The following is a 25380-nucleotide window of genomic DNA, read 5'->3' on the forward strand; positions in this document are numbered from 1 at the left end:
AAGCCCAACCGAGGCCAGGTCCCACATCTTCTGGGGAGGGGAAGGATGGCTACCTGAAGTTGCTTCTTGGAGGAAACAGGAGTAGGCGCGGCGGACACAGGTAGCTGAAGTCACCTCATCTAAAACTGTTAAAGGGTTGTGTGTGCTCACGTGGCCTAACTCGGGCCCTCGCTGCTGGCCTCGCCCTGCCCTCCTGCTGCAGGTCCTTGGGGTTTTGCATGTCACAGTTCCCTCCTCTCACGGGGTCCCCGCTTCCTTACCTTGTGCAACCTGCCCTCTCTGAAGGCATCATACTCTTCTCTTAACCTCACCCCCTTCGTGTCCCGTATTCCGCCCCCGGACCACAGCGGACATCCGGTCCAGGGCGCGGGTTCATGCATCACAGTTCCTTTTTCGCTCGGGGCTCTGTGGAGTTAGGAAAGGTCATCTAAAGCAGCGTTCTCTCCTCCCTCCTTCCCTGAGGAAGCCGAACGGTCCCTGCTGGTCCCTGCCAAAAGGTGACTAGAACTCTGAAGCGTTCTAGCAGAGTTCGCACGTGAGCGTGACCTGGGCTCAGCATCCCTGGGTACCAGCATCGCTGCTGACCGGAGGTCAGGCGGGGGGAGGCGTCCCCACCCTGAAGAGGGAGCAAACCCGAGGAGCTGGCCTGAGACCCTCTCAGGACTCTTCTGGAGGGGAGAACTGCCTCTCTGGTGCTGGGGGGGCAGGGTGCATGGGGTTTGCTTATAGCCTATTTTAGGGGGAGGGGAGGGGCATGTGCAGGAAGAGGCTGCTGGGGGGTGCGGGAGGGTTGCTTTTCCCTTGGGGTTAAAGGCTGTGCCGCACGTTTTACAGCCGTCCCAGAACGGGGCTGTTTTCACATCGTGGTGAATGAAACTGCTTTTGCTAAGTGATTTTCTTCTGGTGGTGGGGGTGGTGCCCTTTCATTCTGAGTTCACTTTATTCAAGGAAAATCCAAATCTTCCATCCCTCCCCTCCTGCCGCCCCCGCCCCCCACCACCCACACCTTCCTGTTTATCCTTGTGTCAAGGAGGGAATCTTGGTGAATGAGTTTATTACCTCTTCTCACGCCCACCTGTACATCCCATACTCCATCTTCCAGGTCTAGGGAATATCCATTTTTATGGCCAGTCTTAGCATGTTTTCTTAATCTGACATTTCCACCCCAGGCCCAAGAGAGATTCGATGACATATATTACAGAGAGAATTATATATAAATATATATATAAATATTATAGATTATATACACAGGGGCATGGGCTCCAAGACCCGCTGCCGGTCCCCCTCCCCAGGCTACAGCCTCTCTCTTGGCCTCGGGGGGCGGAAGGGATGTAGCGTTGGAGAGGGCTCCGGGCTGTGTTCAATGGCACTAAACAGAATGTGGTAGCACCTTCGGCTATGAGTGTCTTATCTGGGGGATGATGAGGCCGGCACGGGTTGTGGGGCGGTGGGGGGGGGGAGGAGAATGCTGGGGAGGGGGCACAACTGCAGAACTAAACGAGGCATAAAAGAGGGGATGGACAGAAGCCCTGCGGGTGGGAGCACTTATAGAAAAGGCAGGGTGATGGCAGGCTCTCTCTCTGTCGCTGGTTTGGGGAGGATAAGGATCTGACTTCCCAAGTGTGGGAAGCATCAAAAAGGTCTGCCATCTTGACGCTGAACCCCTAGAAGAGAAACACAAAGAACCAGTCCCTAAGAAGGTATAGTCTCTGGGTGAACCAGTGGCCCAGCTGCCCGCCCTGAGCTTCCACTCTTGGAAGGAGAAGCCCCAGCTAGAGCCCCTCAAGGGCAGAGCTGAGCCTTGGACAGGACAGATCAAGGAGCACAGTGGAGCGGGAGAGGCCTGGAATCTGGGGGGTGAGGAAGCTGTGGTGTGAGATGCGAGGAATTTCTGCCCCAGGGAGTTAAGTAAATCCTTTGGGGCCCGCAGCAGGACTGCCCCTTGCACACAGAGCCTTCCTGCGACCTTTCCTCTTCCAGGCTGTTCCCCCACAGGCTCTGGATCCATGCCTCACTGCTTAAACGGAGGACAAAGGAGGAGGAAATGGGACTAGTCATGGCTCTGCCCGGGGACAGATAGTGGGAGGCAGGATGGAGTCTGGAGGCCAATTTCAGGGAATGGCTGTGGGCAAGTGGAGGACGGGGTGGGGGGCTCGGAGAGAAGGGGCTGTGGACGGTTTGCGGGGACACTGTGGGGCCATCAGTCCATGAGGTGGTCCATCTCCTCCCCCCACATGGCGCTGGCAGGACCACAGTCACCCGGGGCCTCCCCTAACCCCCCCTCTGGGGAAACTGACGGGGGATGGGCGAGGCCAGGAAGGCACTGGCTGGGGGGCTGTCGGGGAATGAGGGGGGCCAGGGAGAGGCAGCAGGCACTCCCCACCCCCCCACACACACAGGCAAACTCAAGAAGCCCGTGGACTGTCAGGGGCCCTTCGCAGGGCTTAGGACCACCGCCTGTCTGGGGATGGGGGGGACATGCCCGAACGATTGACCAAGGCTCCTCCTGCCCCAATTCTGGCTCCTCCTCCAACGCGATCAGGATGACATTTCAAAATTCCTAGGAGAGGCCAGATGTGGGTGTGATCTCTCCAGCTTCAGGAAATCCCCTCTTGCACACAGGCCCGCCCGACAGCTTTCCGTGCGGCGGCCTGGGAGGCGCTCAGAGCACCAGCTCGTCCTCATCCTCGTCATCGGTGGACCGCAGACTGGGGCCCTGCAAGATGTCGGCCAGCTCCTCCTCCGGCCCCGGGGCCCCCGCCAGCTCCAGTTCCTCCAGCTCACTCTCGGCCTTGGCCGGAGCCCAGGAGACAGGGGGCTCTGGGGAGGCGGGAGCCCCATCCCCTGCCCCAGGGGCCCCACCTCCATCCTGAGGCAGGCTCCAGGCCTCTGCAGGAGGGAGTGGGCCCCCAGGAGTTTTCCGAGTGGAGCTGGTACTCCGGAAGCTGGCAAGGGGAGGGCGGAGCTGCACCCCAGACGTGGCGTGCCCCTCAATGGCCTTCTGCAGCTGGGGAGCAGAGGAAAGGGGAGAGAGGGTACAACATGGGGAGGAGGAGGAGATTGGAGCCGTGAGGGAAACAGACACGAGAGAGGAGCAGACGATAAAAGGAAGGAACACGGGAAAGCTATCGAGTGACAAGCAAGATACACGCGGAGGATGGATCAAAAGGAGAAGACAGAAGAAGGAAAAGAGGGGTGCGATGGACGAAACACCCCATCTACAGAGCAGTGAATCCCAAGACCCCTGACCCAGGACCTCCTTCGGCCCCTCCCTAGCAACCCTCAGGCCTTCTTCAGCCACTTCCCATCTCCTCCCTCCTTCCATGCACCACCACGGCGCACCCCTGTGAAACCATGACTCGGGCCCTGAACCCCCATCCCAAGCCCATGCCGTCCTTAGAAGGGCACAGGGCTGCGCCCCCCTCCAGTCTCTGCATGAAAAATAGGAGGGAAACCTGGAGGAACCTCCCAGATGCTAAGGCCACCCCTGTATCCTGTGCCCCCCTCTTCCTCAGTGCTCAGATGGGACAATCGCTCTTACCTCCTCCAAGGCCAGCACCCCCCTGAGCTTCCCCATGCTGGTCACGTACACAAGGTGGAGGCCGAGCAGGGAGAAGAGCGTGTGAGTCTGCGAGGAAACAGCGGCAGGTCAGCACGCGGAGGCCCCGCACCTCCCGGACCTCCCAGCAGCCCTGCTCGGCGGGCGGCGGGCGGCGGGCGAGGACTTGCCTTGTGCAGCGACGTGTGCTCCACCAGCTGGAAGGGGGACTGGTCGATACAGCAAGAGTCAAAACAGACAGGCTGGCTCAGCTGCTCTCGCGTCCAGGCCTCAACCTGCCGGAGGGGAGGGCCGCCACCCAGTATCAGGGCCTTAAACCTCAGATCTTCACCCCAAACAGCCCTCCTCGCCCTGGCCCAGAAGCCCGAAACACACAGTGAACCGCCACAGCTCCTCCAGACCACTAGCCCTCTTCCCTCCTCCAGCCCCAAATCCGCCTTCACCCTCGGGTGCTCAGAACACGCTCCTTCTTCCTGGTCCCGCAGCCCTTATTTCCGACCCATCTTTCCAGCCTTATTTTCCACCTGCTCCTGTAACACCCACAGCTCCAGCCAAGCCAGATGTGCTTCCGCTTCTGTGACTGCTGTTCTGGGTTTCCCCACCCTGCGCCCACACCCTACTCCTGGCACTCGGCGTCGGACGTGCTCTGCCAGGCTCCCCCTTTCAGAAACGGCGTGGACGGCGCTCCACCTTAGGCTGGCGTTCGTCTTAATTCTGCCCCCTGGGCGGAGCTCCTCCAGAGTGCTGTGTGGCAACAGCTGCTGTGTGTCACGGAGAAACCAGCACGCTGACCTTTTACACAGCAGATCATGGCAAAGATTTGTTGGATTTGAAGAGCTGTACTGGGTCACATGGCGCTTTGTTGACCCAAACAAACCGTTTGTGTGTGTGTGTGTGTGTGTGTTTGGTTTGGTTTACATTGTTTTGTCTGTGACTGAAGCATTAAGGCAAAAGTTCAACTTTCCTCTGGATTTTTTTTTTCTTTTTTTTTTTTTTGTGACGCGCGGGCCTCTCACTGTTGTGGCCTCTCCCGTTGCGGAGCACAGGCTCTGGAAGCGCAGGCTCGGCGGCCATGGCTCACGGGCCCAGCCGCTCCGCGGCATGTGGGATCTTCCCGGACCGGGGCACGAACCCATGTCCCCTGCATCGGCAGGTGGACTCTCAACCACTGCGCCACCAGGGGAGCCCTCCTCTGGATTTTAGATTTGCACGCCAAAAATCCCCAAGATTCTAAATAATCCAGTATCACCCTGGTTCTCATAACTGATTTTTAAATTTTCTGTAATCTCTTTTCGGGCAATCCCTTCTGAATGAGGTACTACTTTGTTTTCCTGTTTGTCCAAATCTACACGTTTCAAGCTTCAGAGGACGTCACCGAAGGCCATCCCCTAGTTCTCGTGTCCCGTGTTTGGTCCACAGTGCTGTGCTTTCCATCTCTCCCGTCCTGCTCTTTCTGGACTGCAATCACACCTCCTCTAAACTCTCACCTTCCCTGACTAAAGGTTCACACAAAATTCTCACAGGATGGATGACCACTTAGCAGGTATGTTGCAGAAAGGATTTACTTATAGGACGGGGGTAGACCCTTGCCAGCCCTGGTTTGGTTGGTCCTGTCCTCCTGGAGCATTCTATGATCATTTCTGGCCTCCCTGGTTCCTTTTTTGCCTGCCTTTAGGGAACAACACTAACAGAACCATTTCCAGTGCACATGCACCAAGCGCTTCCTCAGTGCCAAGCATTATTCGAATTGCTTCACTCATTGAATCCTCGGCAACAACCCTATCGTTACCTCCATTCTACAGATGAGAAAACAGAGGCATGGAGTGCTTAAGTGTTTGCCCAAGATTACACAGAGGTGGGCTTCTGACCTTGACTGCTGATCATGCTCGTGGGACCCCCCAGCTTTTTTCTGCTCTTTGTCTGACGTGTTCCATAACTTGAAAAATCTCAGCATCAATTACAAACCAGGGCTCTAACTGTGTGTATCCCTAACACAGCAGCAGAATTAAACAAGTCACAGGACTTCCCTGGTGGCTCAGTAGTTAAGAATCCGCCTGCCAATGCAAGGGACACGGGTTCGATCCCTAGTCTGGGAAGATCCCACATGCCGCGGAGCAACTAAGCCCGTGCGCCACAGCTACTGAGCCTGCATGCCGCAACTACTGAAGCCCGGGTGCCTAGAGCCCGTGCTCCACAACAAGAGAAGCCACCGCGATGAGAAGCCCGCGCACCGCAACGAAGAGCAGCCCCCCGCTCGCCGCAACTGGAGAAAAGCCCGCGTGCAGCAACGAAGACCCAACACAACCAAAACTAAATTTAAAAAAACCAAAAAGTCATAGCAAGGACTTCTGGCAACCTAGAACTGAATTCTTTGACTATTCCCAGAGGTATCATCTTGATATCGTCAAGGGTGTCATCTTGATCTAGCCTGAAATTTGCGTTAAAATATCCTGAAGTTTGACTCCTATTGAATCTTATCCTTTCAAAAAGTCTTGGTTCCCATGGGAGTTGAGAGCTGCTTAAAATCTTCCTTGAAAAAGATATCAGCTAAAAATGTATGATCTACCTTCTTTTGATCCCTAGTTGCCTTTTATTTTCAGCGGTCTTTAAATAACCTCACTGATCAACTAGCTGGCTTTCTTCGGTGTATTAAAAATAAAGTATTGGGTTTCCCTGGTGGCGCAGCGGTTGAGAGTCCGCCTGCCGATGCAGGGGACACGGGTTCGTGCCCCGGTCCGGGAGGATCCCACGTGCCGCAGAGCGGCTGGGCCCGTGAGCCGTGGCTGCTGAGCCTGCGCGTCCGGAGCCTGTGCTCTGCGACGGGAGAGGCCACAGCAGTGAGAGGCCCGCGTACCGCAAAAAAAAATGAAAATAAAACAATAAAGTATTATTGGTTTGAGCCCTCTAGCAAGGCACTCCTTAACTGTAGTTATGGCCTATCTGATTCCTGCTTGTGGGCCAAGGAATAGTTCGATTTTTTTTCTTCTGGGATCATCCATTTGATTTTTTAGGTCATTTATCAGAAATGTGTGTGTCTCGAGGGCTGTCAAGGGGAGAAGGCGAAGACTGCCTTTCTCTCTTGTTGCTCACCATCCCCTCCTCCAACCCTGAGTACCTTTCATTCTTAGCACGTACATATTCTGGACATCCGGTGGATGTTCATTTAAAGAGAACACACATCATGGTATTTTGTCAGCTACATACTTTTAAAGCTCTACCTTTCGGCCTTCGAAGCAAGCCGCATTCTCTTTTACTAAATGCGGTGGTTGCTAAAGGATGGCGTCGGTGTCTCTGCACACGCCAGGGTGGTTCTGATCGGCACAGCTCAGCCACCTCCTGTCACTCACCGTGCCACGTCCTGTTCACTCGGCACAACCAAACCCACTCAGGGCTCGATTTTCCCTCTCATGGATTCTACAGGGGAACAGTGATTTTTCCCAATGAGGCACCACTGTCAAAATCTGCCCTCGGTTTGTCAAAGTCTGTCCTCAGTCCCGCTTCCCGGAATCTTCTCATTGTCCACTGTCTCAGGACCCTGATCGATCCAGCACAGTAACCTCACCACATACTGAATGCCCCACCTTAGTTTCTTTTTTTTTTTTTTTTTTTTTTGCGGTACGCGGGCCTCTCACTGTTGCGGCCTCTCCCGTTGCGGAGCACAGGCTCCGGACGCGCAGGCTCAGCGGCCATGGCTCACGGGCCCAGCCGCTCCGCGGCACGTGGGATCCTCCCGGACCGGGGCGCGAACCCGCGTCCCCCGCATCGGCAGGCGGACTCTCAACCACTGCGCCACCAGGGAAGCCCCGCCATCTTAGTTTCAATGCTGTTCTTCCACGTTGGTTTGTGTAAGTGCTGGCTGCCCAGGGCCACTTTCCTGCAGGTGAATCTCATCCATCCCGCATAGCATCTCTGCCTGGTCTAGAACTTCCCTAATGTCTAAAAGCTCTAAGGGTCATCCTAGCACCATGGGCCCATCTACACGCAGAGGCTCAAAACCTCCCTCTCCTGAGATGGCGCTGGTCCCCACGAGCACACCGCCATGTTCCCCTACCTCCGAGCAACGAACGCGCTCAGTACTGTCTCCATAGTCACACCTCATTTCCAACCTCTCAAAATGCTTTCCTGCCTAGAATCACATGTTACTCTCACAACAACACAATGAAGAAGGTCGAGAAAAGTGAGCAATATCTTCATTTGACAAAATAATACACCCCAGGTTCCTGTTTCCTTTACTTACCTCTTCAGGTGACATGGTATCCACTAAATCCTCTGAATCCTAGAGAAGAAAGACATAGGTCCAAGTTCCTTCCCTTTTCTTCCAAGTGGAACCATAGCCATCTCTCCCTGGCCAAGCCACAGATGCCTCTTTCCAACCCATCATCCCTTCCATATGACGAAGCTTCTTCTTGGTGGGACCTCTTCTCTCCCGATTTAAGGATCATGGGTTTCTTGCTCCTCAAAGACAAGCTCCCTGTCCCATGTCCCCCCCGCCCCCAACACATCTCCTCTCACCTGGGTCATTTTCTTCTTTGTGGGGCGAGCTCTGCCCAGCAAGCAGCGCAGCAGGGACTGAAAGATGGAGGGTCTTTGACCTGAGAGAAGTGGTGAGTGAATGGAAATGGAAAGAAAGCAATATCCTTCCTGGGAGGAAATGGTCAGGGGCTTCAAGTGGTCCTGACACTTTGCCACAGAAGGTCCATACTTCTAGGTGCTTCACCTCCATAGGAACTCTCCCCTTCCATCCTCCTATTCCAGCCCTTGCTCCCACGCCTTGGGATGGTAACATGGAGACTCGAAGAATAGAAACCCCCTCCCACCATCCTCAGGCCTCGCCCCTCCTCATAGTAGGAGCCCTTAGGTTGAGGAGTGCCCAGAGATACCCACAAGGTATGAGGCAAGGATGAGGTGCATGATGGGAGAATCTTTACCTGCAGTCTCAAGGGTGAGGTGCATGATGGGAGAATCTTTACCTTCAAGCTCTGGTGCTTCCAACTGCTGTTTGTGGCCGGGCAGGGGCCCATTGGGCTCTTCGGGGGGCAGTGGAGCAGTTGGAAAGGGGTGAGGAGGAGGAAGAGGAGGAAGCTGTAAAGAATGGTAAAAATTCTCAGTCCTAGAGAAGAGGCTACCTTTTCCTGCCTTTACCAGGTGGTGTCCTGGGAAACCTATCTAACTCTATTCAGTTCAGAAGTCCTTAGAGCACTTTGAATTCTCACGGTACCATCATTTGCAACCTTATCTCCTTCAGTCCCTGGACCCAGGGGCACTTGTCTCTTTGACTTTGTCAATGATCAGCATCTTCCCTCTCTCTTCCTATTTTCCCTTTGCCCCATCTATCCTGTTCACCTGGCCCTTCCCAGCCCACTCACCTCGGGCTTCGCACAGAGGTCCTCATCTTCATCCTCATCCACGAAGGCAAAAGACTCAGGTCGACCCTGGGGCCAGACGCCACGGCGCCCCTCCCCAGCCTGCCGCACCTTCCCATCGAAGGGCAGCTCTGACAACTTCCTTGCCATGTCCTGGGCTAACTGCAGCCTCCGCTCAGGACACAGGTGACGCTGCAAAAGGGACTGCAGTTCTGACCGCTCCACGGAGCCCAGCAGGATCATTGAATCTGGGGGAGATCCAAGCTCAGCCTGAGGGCCCGCTCAATTACCCACCCCGCCCTGCTCAGCAGGATGGAGTCAGGGACAGAAGCCCAGCACCCAATCTTTTTACAGCTCTTACCCTCTCTTCCTAAAAACTCATTTCAAAAGTCTTCCAGGATTGATCTCACTCAATCCCTATTATTTCACCCATTTAGCGCTTAGAGCCCCAAATGGTAGCACACTAAATGGTGCTAATTTGTACTTATTTTGATGCAGCCCTTACACAGATTGTTTGTAAATAGGTGAACTTGGTATTGAAACAGGCTAATCAACTCTGTCTCCCCAAAAGAAGACACATTAAAAGCCATTCATACTGAGATGAACAAATACACGTTGAAAGAAGTCTACAAGGATATCTGATGTTTAATCACTTAAAGACTCTGGGTCCTTATAGGTATAAACAGAATGCCTACTTTTCCTGGGAAGGTCTTTTATATATTTATCAGAATTCTGCTACTATAATTAACATTTTCATTAAGTTTTGAGGCCATAAGATTGCAGCACTGTTACTGAGACAAATCTTACCATGAGGTCTTGGTCATTATTATGAAAGCCCTGCAGCCCATAGGCTGTACCCCTATTCCAGTGAGTAGCCACTGCTTTAGAGGCCACTGAAAGGTATTTGGGAAAATATTAAAACTAAGCTAATTTGAGTAGTTTGGATACTCTGATTATCTGAAATCAGAGCTAACAATTTAAATGGTTCCAAATATCCCTAAGTGATTCTATTACACTAATACAATCATTAGACACGTATTTATTTAATATCCAGTAAACACCTATAAGGAGGCAGCCTGAGTGAGACAGGTGTTATAGTCTCTGCCCTCAAGGGATACACAATCTACTGAGGAAGATAAGACATAGATATAGAAAACCACAGTAAGATATAATACAAAGCAAGATTAAGTGCCAAAGGTGGGCAGAAAGGATGGTGAAGGAGTTGAAATCACTGCTCATTAAACATGTTCACTCCTTCATATGGAAGAGTTTCATCTGTTCCTCAAATTGGGCATTAAAGAACAGCTATCACTTAGCTAGGAAGCAATAAGAACCACATAAGGGGCCGTAAGATTTATAGGCAAGCCTCATTATTCTCGGATTCCCTATTCGTGAATTCACCTACGGGCTTCAATATCTTTGTAACCCAAAATCAATATTTGCAATACTTTTCCCATCATTCACAGACATGTGCAGAGCAGCAAAAAATTTGAGTTACCCCACGCACACGCTCCAAGCTGGGTCTGGACAAAGTGATGCTCTGCCTTTTTTTTTTTTTTTTCCAGCTTTCATATTGTAAACAAATGTTCTTTCGTAGTCCGTTGAATGCCATGGTTTTTTTGCATTTTTTTGTGTTTTGTGTTGGTGATTTTGCTGTTTTTTAAGGGTTTTTGTTTTTTTAATTTACTTATTTTATTTATTTATTGCATTGGGTCTTCGTCACAGTGCACGGGCTTCTCATTGTGGTGGCTTCTCTTGTTGCAGAGCACGGGCTCTAGAGTGCGGGCTTCAGTAGTTGTGGCACATGGGCTCAGCAGTTGTGGTTCGCGGGCTCTAGAGCGCAGGCTCAGTAGTTGTGGCGCACGGGCTTAGTTGCTCAGCGGCATGTGGGATCTTCCCGGACCAGGGCTCGAACCCGTGTCCCCTGCATTGGCAGGCAGATTCTTAATGACTGCGCCACCAGGGAAGCCCAATTTTGCTGTTTAAAATTGCCCCTAAGCAGGAAGGCTGTGCTGTGCCTCATGGAGCAAAGAAGTGTGTTAGATAAAAGCTTTGTTCAGCCACGAGCTAACCTTCTGTTGGCCGTGGTGAGTTCAATGCTGATGAATTAACAATATATATTAAATAAGGTGTCTTCAAGGAGAAACACACCTAAGACAAGTGTATGCTTTGATTACTTGAAGAACGTATTGTGACCAGAAGCTTGCAGGAACCTCACCCTGAATTTCCTCTAGGAGCAATGGTTCAGTATAGTGTCCCTAATTCAGTGTTCTTGGAAACTTTATAGAACCTAACTACAAGGACTAATGAGAATCAACTGTATTTCTTTCATCGGCTTTTTTAAACTGTCTTCTTGTGCTTGTGTTACGGCTGTGTTTCTCCTTCCTTGACGATGACCATGTTCCCTAAGGCTGGGCGTCCTGCAGCAGCCTGGGTGGCCCCTTAGACAAGCCCACACCACAGTGCCGCCTCCACTTCTGTGGAGCCCTTGTTCAGGTCACTAGCTCAGGAATCTGCTTCCTTCCCTCCCACTGACCTTCTGAATCGACCAGTGGTAAAGTCTTGACTGTGGTGGTCTGGAGCAAGTTTTGCAACTCCCCATAAGTGCAAGAAGCTGAAACAAACTTCACGTCCCGTACCATGATGTCCTCGACAAAGACTGTAAATTTGCTGCAGAGGGAGAAAGCACAGGCAGGGTCAGCCTTACCGTACGCCTGTCCCTTCCGCTCCTCCCGTGAGGTCTGCCATGCATTTGATCACTCATAATATTTATGAAGTGCATGGGAATATAAAAATAAGTCAAAAGCAGTGCTTCCAGACGTTGACCTTAACCTCACGCTCAATCTCAGAACCTCGCACACCAACCCCATCAAATCTGAACTAATTCCAGCTGGTGCCCCTGACCTGAGCTGGTTCCAACCAAGGTCAGGCAAGTAGGGTAGCTTCTTGACCTGGATGATGCTGTCGTAAAGGGAGGGCTGCAGGCTCTGAGCCACCATGTTGGCCAAGATAACAGCCACCATCATGGGTAGGATGTGAGCGATCTGACCCGTTAGTTCGAAGCAAATCACGGCTGTGGAGACTGTGTGGGATACTGCACCAGTCAGCGCTGCTGCTCCTAGAATGAGACACAGGAGTGTACCAGGGGTTTAGGGCTGCCTTTCTTGTCATGGGGGCTACGTGGGGATGTGACGGGAGTGACACAGGGTGGGGACACATGATCCTGGGCAGTGCCAACCATTTGTCAGGAGTAAGGGTTAGAATGCGAAACTGTTAGAAAATTGTCATTTTGATCTCATTCTATGAACTTCGGCAATTTACAAAAATTTTGTGTGTGGCCAAAGTTTCATTTATAAAATAAAGATGGTGATGTGGCATCTATTCCTTGCTTCTAAAAGTCTGGATCACTCTTAACTGAGCATTTAAAAACCCATTTACAGCGTTTTACCTTGGACCTCAGGTTTTGTCCTGTTTTGTTTATACATTTATTTATTTATTTTTGGCTGCGTTGGGTCTGTTGCTGCGCGGGCTTTCTCTAGTTGTGGCGAGAGGGGGCTACTCTTCGTTGTGGTTCGTGGGCTTCTCATGGCAGTGGCTTCTCTTGCTGCGGAGCACGGGCTCTAGGCGCGCGGGCTTCAGTAGTTGCGGCTCGTGGGTTCAGTAGTTGTGGCTCATGGGCTCTAGAGTGCAGGCTCCGTAGTTGTGGCTCACGGGCTCTAGGCGCACAGGCTTCAGTAGGTGTGGCGCGCGGGCTCAGTTGCTCCGCGGCACGTGGGATTTTCCTGGACCAGGGCTCGAACCCGTGTCCCCTGCATCGCAGGCAGGTTCTTAACCACTGCGCCACCGGGGAAGCCCAGCCCTCAGGTTTTGATGCCAACAATTTATGAGTGGATGGAGTCAAAATTCAGGAATCATCTGTGCACTTGGATCAATGAGACCCTGATTCTACTACTTCTCAACTGTATGAATAGAACTGAATTCTTCTGGAATCCCATGCTCTCATCTCTAAGGTGAAAGGGGTCATTAGGTAAGTTCTAAGGCCCTTGCAGATCTAAAACATTATGATTCCATAAGCTCTTTGACGATAGAATCTGTCTTACTTGTTTTTGGTTATGTTTTCTCACCAACCAGAATAGTCCCTAGTGCATTAACTATATTTGTTATTTAAATATGGGAAGATATTCTATGAGAAAAGATGCTGGGGAAGCCATACATCAAAATGGAACAAGAAAAAGTCACAAAAGGGAGATATTGTAAAGAGCTATGATGGGGGGAGTAAGGTCACTGTATGCACTATAAAGCTGGTTAGTTCTAAATCAAAGGGAGGCATGGCCTTAGATGTTATGGGATTTCAGTGAGGGGGGGAGGGAGGGAGGAAGCATAATAATTCCGGGGCATATACTGGTCATTTTGTTAGACATGGCTTTTGGTTGGAAGGGACTATAGATTTGATGGAAAAAGATTATCTCAGACTCTCAAAATGTTAGGGCTGTAAGACATCTCAGAAGTCATTTTAGAATAAAGAAACTAAGGTGCAGACAGGCCACTAACTTGCCCCATGGTCATCCAGTGACAAAAACACAGGGACGAGTGCAGAGCCTATGTTTCTTAGCTCTTAGTCATGTGCTCTTAAGTCCCGTTAACAAGGGCACATCTGCAGGTTAGGAGTATTCAAGCCAGTCACCTGCACTGTTGTTTCCACGATTTTTGGGGGGAGAAAAAAAAAAAAGCCCTTACCAAGCATTCAGAGGTGATCCTAGGTGCTCTCATCCTTATTATCTCATTTAATCCCCGTAATCCCTTTCTACATGAGGAAACTAAGGCTCAGAGATGTTTAATAAGAGCTAATGAGAGTCAGAGCCAAGGGTTGATTATGTAAATAAAAGTTGAATTAAACAGCATTAAATTAAAGCCATATCGTGTAGCCTGGAACGCAGATATCATGGGAGAGTTCGAGTGTGGGTATTCGGGGTGACAGGAAGGTGGAATGTGTCTCACCAATTACTGCGTAGCCCCCAGGTAGGATCTTGTAGATGATGTCGTCGAATAAGATACCATCTGGGAAAAGCATGGCCATGATCTCTCCTACCAGCCTTCCAAATGCAGCTCCTAGGGAGAGACAAAAGGAAAAGAAGGTGCTGAGAGAGTCAAGGTCTTTATCCTCCTTTTTCAGAGCCATACCTCCTTGGGCGCTAAGACTAAATACAAACCAAACCCCCAGCCTTCCAGGCCTTTGCTTATTTTCTCAGCACACTAGATTGCAGCCATCAGTAAGGTCCCGGGCTTCCCAGCAGCACTTACCGAGCACAAACACAGGCATGAAGCCTCCGCAGGGTATGGGCATAGTGGTGGCCACGATGGACATCCAGAACTGGGGTAAAAAGAGGCGTCAGGACACCCTCTCGGCTCTGCCCAATACACACACACACACACACACGCACACACTCAACCTCCTTCCCACACACTCAACCTCCTTCCCACTGTTCTCCTCCTTCTTGCTTCAAGAGGTACAGAAATCCTGGGATAGCTAATCCTTCTGGAAGCCATCCTGTCTGTCACCTTTCCTCCAGAACCAGAAACACGTGGAGCGCTGAGGCTAAGAGCTCACCAAAGACAACACTATAAGAAGGTTCCTCCAGGAAATCAACCCAAATCGTTCCTACCTGGAGTGACCATATTTGCCTTTAGGGAATCAAAACAAGGAGTGAGGCACCAGAGGACTCCTCTGTCGCTGCCCCCAAAAGGGCCCTAGCCCACTGTATCCTCTTAGCCCAAAAAGGTCACCTCAGCTAAGCAGCCTGAGCTCTTGAACGTGGAGGATATCTTTTCCTGGCCAGACTATGTTTCTGAAAAAAAAAAAAAGCCCCAGCTCTAAGTGGCAGACGCCTTAAAGTCATAGTGACTGACTGCGTGACTGCTTTAGCTTCGATATGGTCATTTACAAAGCCATCTATAGGGCAAGCCTCACAAGGGAACCTGGAGTGAAGACAGTCCTGCCTGAGCCATTTCCTTTAACATCAAATCACCTTCAACAAAGGATCAGAAAATCAGACCTGTCCTGACCATCGTGCAGAAGCACACTGGGAGAGCCAGCTAGATCAGCCAGCGTGATAGAAAGGACCTCCAAGGCCAAGGCAGTATTCCAACAGGAAATGGGATGATTTTAGCAAAAGCAATATCTACATTCTGCAGCAAAGAATGCAAAAGAACTGAGGAACCGAACGGAAAAAGGAGTGGTAGTTGAACTTTTGAAATATCTGTAAAAGAAATAAACATGTGAGACATAATATATAAATTAAGCAACAGGTTTACATATCATTTTCAAAATAAGTAAGCGGATCTTAGAAAAAGATCTCCAACTAATTTGGTGAAAGATGATAACAGCTAAAGGTCAAAAAAAAAAAAAATTGCCAGGCTCAAAATATTTACAATTTAAACACTGCACCAACTTTATTGTAAACTAATGAGAAATAAATTTCTTAATTTTCTGAACCTTAGACAGAGATTCTTTTGAGCCAGGGCTGTCCTCAAGAGACAATGATGAAGGCTCTGAGAAGCCTTCACCCCTGAAGCTCTGAGAAGAGGCAAAATACATATGTCACCATGTCAGAACAGGACTGTTTAAAACAGTTGAGAACAGCAAAGTTAATTGTACATTTGAAGAGGGTACAGATTGCAAATTCTTCGAGTGTGTTAAGAAGAGTGTCTCTTGCTGTCTTTGCCTTCTCTCAGCACCGGCACAGTGCTCAGTAAATGTGGGTAGGTAAGTTAAGCAAGTAGGTGGGAAGGAAGGAAGGAAGGAAGGGAAGAAGAGAGTGTGGTCAAACAGTATTCATGCAAAGCAGAAACACTTAGAGCTAATATTTGCTTAAAACATCCAACGGTAATGCTTTCGGGGGAACTTGTTTAAACTGCGGATGACCAGATACCACTGGAGGCTACCCCATCAGACTGTCTGTGAAGACAGAGTTCGAGGAGCTTGTAGACGCTTCTTAAGTGATCCTGACATATAACATTTTGAGACCCCTTGAACTATTCTGTACTCTCTCTTTGGAATAAGTACATGAAAGCCATAAGGGATTTTGTAGGCTCAGGTTAATCTGAAAGCTCCAGTAATAAAGATAACAGGTGGCTGATTGATCTGATTTCAGAGGATAAACTTCAGATTATCCTCCAAGATAAGTGTAATAGCATCAGGATCAGAGGACACTGAAGTTATCAACTCCTATAGCACAGAGAATGACACTTGAGACTAGCATTCTTTCTGAGCTATTAGCACATGAAAGGGAAGATCCAGAAGCAGGGTAAGTGATCTGGAACACCAATAGTTCCCAAGATTTTAGACACCCAGTTCTAGAGAACTGGGAAACTAGAGACCCCTTATCACAGATTCTACTTTATTTAAACCCTTCACAGGAAGGAACCATAGAAGATTAGGCAAGAATGCTACAGAGCCTCAGGCTGTACTGAGAACTCAGTGACCTAGGTAATAATGTTAGACTTATTAAAAAGGAAACTGAGATGTTGCAATTACATTCATACTCACTATAAACACTCCAGAGTTACAACATGGTGATGCCTTCCATGTCTTCAACTTGAGAAGATGGAAGTTCCCTTCACCAATGTTATAAAGAGCTGAACTGAGAATCTTATCGGTGAGCACTGAGGCTGCCAGAAGACCACATAAGCTAAATTTCAAATCAAACTGTGGAGAAATAGCTCGAAGTCACTTGTATGTTTTAATGCGCCTACGCCCCCTGTTGTCCACACTTTGGCAATAATAAGGGTTATGCGTCCAATGATAAGACAGTGAAAATGCTGGAAGCAGTGATTACTAGGTAATATCATGGATTTATAGCAGTGAATGGTTTTACATTTAAAATATTATAGAATAGCATAGGCCTGCTGCAAACTGCTGGGCTTGAAATATAGCCCAAGAAATGTGAGGTTTCTTCTCGATTCACTTACTATGTAGACATCGTTGAGGATGTAATTCAGTGAGAAATTAATAAGAATGACATACAGTTGAGTCCGGCTATATAATCCGAGTAGGTTTCTCAGAATAAATTTTAATCTGTAAAGTGAAATCCAGAGATATACTTGGGAATCTGAGGAAATGAGGTCAGGTGGGAAGGAAATGTTGAAAATACACACAGAATTTTGTTTCTCCAAAAATTTTCAAACGCTTAACATCTCAAAAGTATATATGATCCCAAAGTTACCATACAGCTCAGTCTAGAGGAGTATCAGAAAAACACCATTGTTATCATTGAACAAGAAATTCTGAGATGCCATCAAAACTTGGACTTGGTTACTGCAGATGGGTTTGTATGCTCAACAACCAATTACAGGGAGCTGGGGTTTATGAATTAGAGAAGATAAACTCCATAACGAAAGTCCAAAAATCAGACTCCTAACAAGACACTGAGAACTTCTTTATGATAAAAATAGCAAATCTTTTGAAGGAAGAAATGAAAATGATCTAATTAATAAAGTGGGTGTGTAAACTATGGACGCCACAGACCCAATTAATCCCCCTGGAATGGAATGAAAAAGAACATACATAAATACAGCCTCCAGAAACCCCACAGCAAATCCTGAGGACATAAGTGACAGAATTGGAACCTGATATCAATATGATAGCAAGCACCTGATATCTCTAAGGATAAGACCATTGACAAGCACATTAAATGAGCAGCAAAAAACCACGAAGGAAATTTTAAAATAATTTTTTTCAACCGTAAGCGTTAGATTCACCAAAGATCAATAATCAAGTATTACATATTTGGCACACAGTAGGTGCATGAGAACATTTACTGAATAAATGAACCCACTACAGCTATTACAATATAAATATAACTTAGTGACTCATATCCTGGGAAACATAGATTCACAACAAGTATCAAGGATAAGTTAATAGCAAGGTATGAAAAAACAGGAAAGTTTAATGCGGACAGGCTTTCAGATGAAGGCCCTAATATATAGAGGAAAATGTTGGGTTAGTCAAGCAAGACATACTATTAATAATGAGGAAATCATCCAAAAAGAGAAAAAAAAAGGCCATCAGCAATGATAACAGATGTCACAACCAGTGATGGAAAGAAAAGCATGCTTGTATGAGGCAGTAATTGAGAAGTCTGTAAACACGTGATCCTTGACGGGCAAACATGAAAAAGAACTGTTATAAAAGAGATCAGCTTTTGTCTCCTAATTGAAGTTAGAAGCAAATGGTTTAAGAATGGCAAAATCCTCACAGCCTCACTACCTAAATAGAGAATAATAACATTTATAAAAATTATTTATAGTCACTAATAAAGTGGATTGAAATATTTTATCCCTTTTGTAATTCTAGAAAAGAGATCATCCACTAGACTGGGGGAAAAAATGGATATGCAAATCATCTGAAAATGGGTAATCAGATGCATGGAGAATGAAGTCCCTAATTATCTAACATGGGGGGGGATTTGGTTAATTTATCTGAGGTCTTTACACAGTTATCTGTATTGCTAAGCTCTTGTCCTTACTCACTTGGCTGCTGTGACGTCTCAACAATTTAGCAAGCGGAACCTTTACAAGGGTTATAACAATTATGGCAACATCACTAAGCTGACGTGAATGGAACATTAACCCAGATATGGGTTCACTTCTCTAGACGAGCAACTTCCTTATGTTCTGGTTTCCAAACTGTTTCTTTATTAGGCTGGACGAAGACCAAATGAAGTTTCACCCTTCCCTACCCTAGGCACACCCCGGTTCCTAGGTTGAAGACAGAAGCCCAGGGAGCCAGGAGTGCGGGGAGAGGTACCTTCATGATGAAGAAGAGGGTGATGATGATGACCACATTGACCTCTGGGTGAATCCACACAGCTGACTGGCCCAGGCTTTCGGGGTCGCCCACGTGCTTTACCCACGTGCTGTTGTCAAACAGGGTGCTGATGGCTTCACGAGGCATCAACTGTGAGACGAGGAGGCAAAAGGGAGCAGTTCTGCAGGGATGTTCGCTACTTCCACTTTTTTAAGAGAACCAATTCCCCAGTTTCATTTTCCATGGGACCCTTCTGCTTTTTTCTCAGGGACAGAGTCTATCCTTGGGCAAAGGCACACATGCTCAGAAGCCTGGGGGACACCTGTGCTCTTCCCTCTTTTCCACGTGGCCCCGCCCCGGCTTGGCCCCAGCCATGTGCTCAGTGACCGGACTTCCACCCTCAGAGGTCACCCTTGGAGCTGACCTCTCCAGCCATGTATTGTCCCATTCCTGGTGGAAAGGTGAAGGAGGCGATGACAAAGGTAACAATTCCAGGATAGAGCAGGCGGCTGAAAAAGAAACAGAATGAATCCTCACCCAAATTCAGCCAGGCCACAGTGGACAACTTTCTGGACTCCGGTAAGCCGAAGTTTCCTGGAGTCTACTGTAGTCTCAGGCCGTTAGACGGAGCATCCTCTCCACCAACGAGCAATCTTTAAAGGGGAAACCGCACCATTCACCCCTGGTAGAGTATCAGGGCTTCTGTATTTTAGCACAAGCCACCGAAAGGCATTTAACGCCTTCCACCAAGATTGAAAGGGAGGAACTCTTGGAGAAACCAGAAGGTAAACAGGTAGGGCAGAAGAAGGGCGGTGACTCACTGCTTAGCCAGAAACTGGCTGAGGGCCTTGTGCTTTCGGACACCGAGCATGACTTGGCGATGCAGGTACACAAATACAGCTCCCAGGAACCCACAGCAAATCCTGAGGGTGTAAGTTGTGCAGAAATGACACCCTCATCCCTCGGACCTGGCCACCGCAGGGAAACAAATACCAGGCACTCGCCTTCCCTTTCTACCCACCTCCCCCCCAGCAACTTACACTTCACCCACACCAACCCCACCCTCCCAGCTTGGGTCGCTTCCGGTGCAAAGCCGCGCCCCAGCCCTGGTTCCCCACTGTCCTCCAGAGCAGACAATCCCACTGACCCAATGGCTGCAAAGGCTGGGAGTTCCTGCAGGTCAAAGGGGAAATCCATTCGGAAATTGGTTCTGAAGAGAGCTGTGATGGTGACTGTAGATGCAAAGGCCAGGGATTATGGTGGGAGCATCACAGCACCCCAGCGAGAAGGAGCCAGGGTCATAGGCTTTAAGGGTTAAAGCTTCCTCCCATCCCAATGTCTCCTCTTCTCTTTGAGTTCCTTTTTCTAACACTACAGGCTGAGACACTCTCCCCTATTCCATGACCTGTATCCTTGCCCTATATATACCCTTGGGCCTTAGTCTCACTTCCCAAACGATGCCATCCACTCCTTTACTGCACTGCCCCACAGAGCTTCCCCCCACGCCCGATTACCGGCCTCCCGATTTCACATTGCCTCCACCCCAGGGCTCCCCTGTTACCAGCATCCTTGTTCCACACGGCCAGCACTCGGAAAACAAAGGCGCTGAACGTGGCTGCAAAGAATCCTCGCCAGTAGTTCCTCACGGCGAAGTAGGTAGAGGTGACCTCGATGCTAAACAGCACTCCTGTAGGGGCAAGGAAGTGGGGTCAGGTGCAGACAAAAGTGTGAGGCTCTCTCCCACACTCCCACCCCGTGGGCCCAAGGAGCTTTTGCCGAAACGTCAATCACAGGGGGAGCGATGCTGGCAAGTGATGATCTCTTAGAGTGCGCCGCGCTCTGAACCATATACCTGCTCATGCTAGCAGCTTTTTGCAGGCCAGGGATGTGGTTCAACAAGATACAGAGAGGATGGGCAATGAGGGGGTTTAACCCACAAAAAAAACCTGAGGGTCAGGTGGTGGTGCCCTCTCCATCCCTTAGAAAGCAAGGTTGGGTGGGATTCACAGTTGGCTGGTATCCACGGGGATTTGAAAAACTTCTGCAAGAAAAGTTACAGAAGAGAAAGCTTCCAGAGCAGGTGCTCACCAGAGTGCCAAGCAGAGCTCAAGGTTTACAGGGACTCTCCTTAACACCCGCTTCAATCTCTCCTCCCTTCTCCCATGCACCACGTGCCATGCAACTTTTAGAGCAGAAATAAGAAAAATGAATAGGAAAGGGCTTTGTGAGAGCTGACAATACTCAATATTGCAAGAAAAGAAAGAGGATTCATCCACATTTTTTTAAAAATTAATATTAAAAACCTGACTGAAAGGGACCAAATCCAGAGGGAAAACCAAGAGGCCAGAAGAAGCTATAAACAATTATGCTTAAGAAAGGTGGGTGATGATTCCCGGTCAGGGAACTAGATCCCACCTGCATGCCGCAACTAAGAGTTCGCGTGCCACAACTAAGACCTGATGCAACCAAATAAATAAACATTTTTTTTTTAAAAAAAAGAAAGGTGGGTGAGGTAGAAGGAAACCTAATTAAGAGTCCTAAGTTGTACTGTTTCTGAGAGTAGATGCTGGAACACAAATGAGAAGGTAAATAGAAAAATAGCAAGAGTTGGTGGAGACAAAGTAAGGAAGCTAATAAGGGTATAAAAGATAGACTCAAAAGATGCAAAGAGGACTTCCCTGGTGGCACAGTCGTTAAGAATCCGCCTGCCAATGCAGGGGACAAGGGTTCGAGCCCTGGTCCGGGAAGATCCCACATGCCACGGAGCAACTAAGCCCGTGCTCCACAACTACTGAGCCTGCGCTCTTGAGCCCGTGAGCCACAACTACTGAGTCCACGTGCCACAACTACTGAAGCCCATGCGCCTGGAGCCCATGCTCCACAACAAGACAAGCCACCGCAATGAGAAGCCCGCGCACTGCAACGAAGAGTAGCCCGGGCTCGCCGCAACTAGAGAAAGCCCGCGTGCAGCACTAAAGACCCAAAGCAGCCAAAAATAAATAAAGGGAAAAAAAAGAGATGCAAAGAAAATAGTCTTTAAACATACCAAGAATCAGGGAATAGACTGTGACTAGATGCAAAGAAAAAACTTACAAGAGAATTACCTAACGCCTGGCTAAGCCTCATTTTTATCGGAAATGAAGAAGAAAAACAAGGAAATGCAGCCCATTATTAGACGAATGGAGAAGAGGCCCCGACCTAGGAAAGCCCGTGAACTAGACAGGGTTCGTCTCCCCCTGCTCTCTGCGAGAACGGCTGCTGGCCAGCCCAAGACCCCAACCTGCTCCTCTTGCAGGTGGCCTCTCACATCTGAGCCATTTTCTTCTCCCTGTTCTGGATTCAAAAGTCACATCTCCTGAATCCCTCAGAACCCCAGCCCTCTCCTCCGTAGGTGACAGTCAGCGATGCCCTCGGGGCTTCCCTGGTGGCGCAGTGGTTGAGAGTCCGCCTGCCGATGCAGGGGACACGGGCTCGTGCCCCGGTCCGGGAAGATCCCACATGCCGCGGAGCGGCTGGGCCCGTGAGCCATGGCCGCTGAGCCTGCGCGTCCGGAGCCTGCGCTCCGCAATGGGAGAGGCCACAGCAGTGAGAGGCCCGCGTACCAGGAAAAAAAAAAAAAAAAAGAACCCCAGCCCTCTCCTCCGCAGGTGACAGTCAGCGATGACAGGAAGCCATTTATGCCAAGAGAGTGTGGTTACTCCCTCGTGGAGTAGCCGCTGCATTTGGACAGAGGATCCCTCATGCTTAGCTCAATGGCGCCTTCTCTGGGAAGGTATCCCGATCCCCTTCCGCGGGTAAAAACCATCCTTCCCTTCCCTTGTTCTCGCGGAATTCTGGACTATCAGAGCACTTAGCGCTTTCAGATACAGTTATTTATTTACATCTTTGAGTTCCCCCAGGATTGAAAGTTCCTTGGAACCCAACACCTAACACAGCGCCTGGCACATCGTCAGGGCTCGAGGCCTGTTCTATGGGTGCACAGAAAGGAGAGGGGAGAGGGGGACAGGGGAAGGAAGAACGGGGGCAGAAGAGAACAGATGGGTGGCATTTCAGAAGACAGGGAATGTGAGGGACAGAGCTTTGCTAACCACCTCTTGCCCCAGCTCCCCAAGTCTTACCAGGTAAGGCAGCTGTTTCCCTGGCCTAAAAGGAGGATTGGACACAGTGCGGAGTCAGGTGGAGCAAGTCTCTCCTTTTCTTTACCAGTAACAAAACCGAAGCCGGCTTTGATTTGTCGGATGTAAACTATCCAACTCATGAATAGTTTACGGCCAGTTTTTGAAATCCTAGGCTAGATTTTCTTCCCTGCGATGTGGTTCTGGGACACCTTCTCTAACAGTCTGTCACTGTGTACTCCGGCATGAGAGCTCATTTTCATATTCGCCTGAGCCAGACAGAAAATGTGCTGCTAAGAGGGAACAACGCATTAAAAACACAAACGGTAGGGCTTCCCTGGTGGCGCAGTGGTTGAGAGCCCGCCTGCCGATGCAGGGGACGCGGGTTCGTGCCCCGGTCCGGGAAGATCCCACGTGCCGCGGAGCGGCTGGGCCCGTGAGCCGTGGCCGCCGAGCCTGCACGTCCGGAGCCTGTGCTCCTCAACGGGAGAGGCCACAGCAGTGGGAGACCCGCGTACCGCAAAAAAAAAAACAAAAAAAAAACAAGAACAACAACAGAAAACACAAACAGCATATCTCTAGTCTCCTAGGCTCCGTAATAGTGCTCTCTTTCCCACCCTGAAGCCTCCTCTCTGCCTTCTTCCTGGCGCCTTTGCCTCTGCCCAGCCAGCGCCTTGTCCTTGGTCCCCGACAATTGCTACTCATAGACACACTTTCTCAATTTCATTCATGTCCATGGCTTCAACTACTACCTCCATGCTAACCTACTGGTTAACAAAGCAATGCTTTCCCCTCAGTTCCCGAACTTCAGACTCACCAAGCCAGCTGCCTATTTGACATCACTTGGAGACGCCACAGGAACTTCAAATGCAACATATTCAAAGTGGAATGTAACAGCGCCCCCAGACCTGTTTCACTTCCTATACTCCCCATCTTGCTTGCAGCATCGCTATCCGTGCCATTTCCCTCGTTATAAAATTGGAAGTTAGCGTAGATTCCTCCTCCTTTCTTACCTTTCACATCTCACATAAATCAGCCACCAGGTCCCATCGATTTTATTTTCTATCACCCATATATATATATATATATATATATATATATATATATATATATATATGTATATATATCATCCTGTTCTCTACCTCTTCTGTCTCTGCCCAGTTTGGTCTCTGGTCATCTAGCATGAGGACTATGACAACAGTCTTCTTGTTAATCTTGGATAAATCCTGCTAATCCACAGGCCCGTTCTACCCTGCACAGATCTGCCACAGTTGGCCATGTTACTTCCTTATTTGAAATTCTTCCATGGCTCCCCTTCACCCGTGACAGTGTTTCCCAAAGTCAGGCCCATGAGATACTATGAGTTCCATAAGAAGGTCCTTGCAAAAAGAATTCTGTGAGAAATGCTACGCTTGGGATATTCACAATACCTGTCAGCATATCAAACGTTCTGATGACCCTTTCAGTTTAAAAAACTACCTTTTGAACCCAGTATTTTCCAACTTATCTGATCTTGGAACACTGTTTACAGGTTATGTCTATTAACACCATGTACTGTGTTCCATAAAACACATTCGGGCTAATTCTGGCCTAGAGAATGAAATCGACATTCTTGTGCATTTCCTACTAGGACCTTCATGATTCAGCCCCCACATACCTATCCAGACTCATTTCCTGTTATTCCTTCCCCTGTATCCTCTAGAAATGCACATATATGTTCATTTTAGTCCCTTACATCTTGACCCTGCAATGCTGTCTCCTCTCCAGAATATCTTCCTTGCACTTTGCCCAGGCTGCCACTGGGATGCTTCTTGAGTGAACTGTGATGGTCTGCTTGCCTTCCTGTCAGCCGTGGGTACCTGAGAGCACAGGAACCAGCACAGCGCCCAGAGGGCTCACGGCAGAGGGCACATATGGAAGCAAAAACATATTTGCCATTTTAGCCAAACATTGAAGCAAATTTCTTTCATCGGTGAAAGGAATTAAGAGTTGACCATATAGTGAATAAATTATTCTAATACCAATTTGTTTATTTTAGAATTGGTCTATGTTCATAAAATAAAAGCAATCAAGTAATGTTAACTGCAAATTCATTTAATATTTGCAACTTATTACAAACATCCTGAAAATAGCATTTTAACTTTTCAATGCTTAACATTTTCTCAAGAGCCACGTTGTATCTGTAACTTTTCTATTTGCCTCTCCCGTTCTCTACACAGGATCAGGAAGAACCGTCCTCATTCACCCCAGAAATTCCCGTTTTATGCAAAAAATTCATATTTTCTTCACTTGAAAAGAATCTGATTAAAAACAAAAACAAAAAAAATGCTACCTTTCTAAAAATGTTCTTCAGACCTTCTGGATTTGTAAGGCAAAAGACCAAATAAAGGTGAAAGCGGGTATAAATACAAGTGTGAACATTTAATGTGTGCAGAAATTCAAACACACTACCCTTCACTGGCTGGGGACTATGATTTTAATGACAAGAGCTGACGACAGAAGTGCAAACCGGATGCCAGCCGACGTGTTCGCTGACAT

The 25380-nt window shown here is 48.9% G+C and overlaps 1 protein-coding gene across 4 annotated transcripts in view; it reads right to left on the bottom strand.

Moving 5' to 3' along the window:
• Positions 1–1447: 1447 nt before the first annotated feature.
• Positions 1448–25380, bottom strand: part of CLCN1 (chloride voltage-gated channel 1) — a 36800-nt gene continuing 12867 nt past the window's right edge. For all 4 annotated transcript variants that reach the window (XM_067041942.1, XM_067041941.1, XM_059073470.2 and 1 more), the window contains 16 exons: positions 20289–20414; positions 19875–19959; positions 19549–19650; positions 19152–19236; positions 18728–18877; positions 14224–14293; positions 13921–14031; positions 11827–12040; positions 11459–11592; positions 8926–9170; positions 8530–8641; positions 8072–8151; positions 7797–7835; positions 3730–3834; positions 3542–3628; positions 1448–3007 (listed from right to left, as the gene is read on the bottom strand). In XM_067041942.1, the coding sequence (XP_066898043.1) occupies positions 2663–3007; positions 3542–3628; positions 3730–3834; positions 7797–7835; positions 8072–8151; positions 8530–8641; positions 8926–9170; positions 11459–11592; positions 11827–12040; positions 13921–14031; positions 14224–14293; positions 18728–18877; positions 19152–19236; positions 19549–19650; positions 19875–19959; positions 20289–20414 (2090 nt within the window). In that variant the 3' untranslated portion in view covers positions 1448–2662. The remainder of the gene's footprint in view (positions 3008–3541; positions 3629–3729; positions 3835–7796; positions 7836–8071; positions 8152–8529; positions 8642–8925; positions 9171–11458; positions 11593–11826; positions 12041–13920; positions 14032–14223; positions 14294–18727; positions 18878–19151; positions 19237–19548; positions 19651–19874; positions 19960–20288; positions 20415–25380) is intronic.

The sequence above is a fragment of the Kogia breviceps genome, chromosome 9 (assembly GCF_026419965.1).
Source record: "Kogia breviceps isolate mKogBre1 chromosome 9, mKogBre1 haplotype 1, whole genome shotgun sequence".
In the NCBI taxonomy this organism is placed as follows: Eukaryota; Metazoa; Chordata; class Mammalia; order Artiodactyla; family Physeteridae; genus Kogia; species Kogia breviceps.